A 2,474-nucleotide genomic window follows, 5' to 3' on the forward strand; every position below is an offset into this window, starting at 1 on the left:
CCTCACAGCAGAGCGTGGCCCCGGACGCAGCGGGGCTGGCGGAGCAGCCAGAGGCGCAGGATGAAGGCGGCGCCCAGAAGGAGAATGGCTGTGTGTGTGGGCAGCTCCTCCAGCCCGCCAGGTGAGGGGGCTGCCCAGCCAAGGGCCAGGAAGGAGGCCTGTGGAGACAGCCCAGCTGCCACCGTGCTCCCGGCTCTGGGTGACCTGGCCACAAGGCAGGGTGCGGGGGACCTCACGGAGCCCATCCAAGCTGGACTCTGGGAGGAGGGGTGCTGGTGGTTGGCGCTTTAGCTCCTCCACAATCCCCATCATCTCCCAACCCCCGGTGACCACAGACCTGCCTGCCACTATGCTGCCCCAGCACTACAACAGCAACGCACTAACATGCACTCAGGCTTCCTCTGCTGGGCACTGCGCTGAGCCCGGAGCTCATTTCAGCACTCTAATGAGATGGTCACCAACAGTCCCTATTTTACTAATGAGGAAAGTGAGACACAGAAAGGTCAAGTAACTTGCTTCAGTCACATGGCTAATAAATGGCAGAGTTGGGACTTGAACCTGGGCAGTGTGCTCCTAGAATCCAGTCCTTCTCCATCAGGTTATTTGACCTTACCGAGCCCTTCCTTCCTCTACTCCTGTCAGAGCTGCCTCCCCTATGCTCCTCTCTGATGTGGACATTCTGGAGCTGCCCGAGCCTCAGGATGGCGGTGGCTGTGCTGACAGGTGGCCTGCAGGCCACCCTTCCCTGGAACGCTGCCCCGGGCAGCCTGGCAAGGGAGGCAGCCCTGGGGCTTGCTTTGCTTCTGCCTCACTGTGTGCCCCTGGGCAGGCGCCTGGCCCTTTCTGGGCTTGATCACCCTTTGATCCAGGGGTGTTGGACACAGGGGCCCCTCTGGCCCAGTGAGCAGGGTTCCCTGACTCTCCTGTCAACTGTGTCAGAGGGGTTCACTGACCTGGGCTGGGTGCCATCTGCCTTGAGCGTTCATTCTCTGCTGACTCAGCGATTGGCAGCCTCCAGTGGGGAGTTGAGCGTGGGCAGGGGGAGACAGAGAAGTGAGCCAGGACGAGAGGGGAGGCAAGTAGGGAGAGGTGTGGGGAAAGACAGAGGGAGAAGCTGGGGGACCTGCCGGGTAGGCTTGTGCCAGCAGCCCTCCCACACACTCCCTGAGCTGAGTGCCACTTCCTGGGTGCTCGCCTGTGCTCCTTCACATGCGAGAGGGAAGAGTGGTTGCCTTGCTGGTCTTGGCAAGCCTCAACTGTTGCTGTGGGTGTCGGCGGGGGAGTCGCTCAGGAGGGCCCCCCACCCGAGGTGGTTGCTGCTCATTGCTGGTGCAGCTCCAGATGCCTCAGCCCGAGCATCAGACTGCCCTCTCTGCCAGTGCTCACCGCCTGCAGCGCTGCCTGCCAGAAGCTTCTGCGGGCTGAGTCTGCCCTTAGGGAGACCATCCCTGCCCCAGCTGTCCTGTGTGCCCCCACTTGCCCACACAGGTCCGGCCACCAGGGGAACGGAAAGGTGAATGTGGAGCAGCTGCAGAGCCTGCAGACCGTGGAGGCGTAGCCAGGGATGTTGGCTGAGAGCAGATTTAGGACAATTGTCCACACCTCTGAAGTGGGAAGAGTCCTGTCGTCGTCCACATGGAACCAGGCCTCCAGGGACAGCACCTCTCCTGCACTTTGGGATCTTGCTACAAGCTTCTTGTTATGTGTGTGGGGAGGGGGGCCTCCCAGTGGGCGCAGTGGCTCATGCAGAAGAGGCCCTAAAGCGCATTCAGTTACTCATTCATCCATGTGGTAAACGGTTTTTGATGCCAGCTGTGGGCTGGACCCTGTCCAAAAGATGCTTGAATGAGACACTGACCCGGCCCTCAGAGAGGGGAGCACTCATCTAATTCCCTTCAGAGCTGATGGACGTGACAGCTGGGCCGCACACTCTGGCCTGCCTCCAGCCGCTAGCTGAGACCTGTACCATTAGCTCTGAAACCCTCAGAGCAAATGATGGCTCCTCACAGAAAGACCTTGGTCAACTTCCAAGCGGACATTTGGCCTTGCCCCCAGGGGTGAAATTTAAAGGTGTCCAAGGAGGCAACCAGCAAAGGACTAAAGGACTGGACCTATGAGGAGGCAGCCGGCCATGAGGGGAGGAGGAGGAGAGCCTCGGGGAGCCTGGGGGACAGCGTCTCACCCCAATGGGAGATGTGCTTGCCTGTGTGGTTGGGCTCTCGCTGTTCTGTTGGGCTTGTTTTTCCCTGCTCGGCTTCCCTTCCTCTAAGGCCCCATCTGAAGGGATAATGAGATGATGGATGGTGCTTGATGTCAAGTGGAAACAGCTGTAAGTAAGCTGGTCCTTGACCCCCTCCCTCAGTCGCTGTAAAGCACTGCTGTTCAACGCGTGGTCCATGGACTCGCAGCACGGGCATCACCTAGGTGCTTGTTAGAAATGCAGTCTCAGCCCTCCCTCACCCCCCCCCCCCAAA

The 2,474-nt window shown here is 59.9% G+C and overlaps 1 protein-coding gene across 3 annotated transcripts in view; it reads left to right on the forward strand.

Moving 5' to 3' along the window:
- P2RX5 (purinergic receptor P2X, ligand-gated ion channel, 5) overlaps positions 1–2,474 on the forward strand; it is a 13,361-nt gene extending 10,887 nt beyond the window's left edge. Inside the window, exons 13-14 of one of the 3 annotated variants that reach the window (XM_010847472.1) lie at positions 12–121; positions 1,489–2,474. In XM_010847472.1, coding sequence (XP_010845774.1) covers positions 12–121; positions 1,489–1,558 — 180 coding nt within the window. In that variant the 3' untranslated portion in view covers positions 1,559–2,474. Of the gene's footprint in view, positions 122–1,488 lie in introns of all 3 variants that reach the window. The other 2 variants (XM_010847470.1, XM_010847473.1) reach the window with 2 other exon arrangements.

This window comes from Bison bison, unplaced genomic scaffold (assembly GCF_000754665.1).
Source record: "Bison bison bison isolate TAMUID 2011002044 unplaced genomic scaffold, Bison_UMD1.0 scf7180017864249, whole genome shotgun sequence".
NCBI lineage: Eukaryota > Metazoa > Chordata > Mammalia > Artiodactyla > Bovidae > Bison > Bison bison.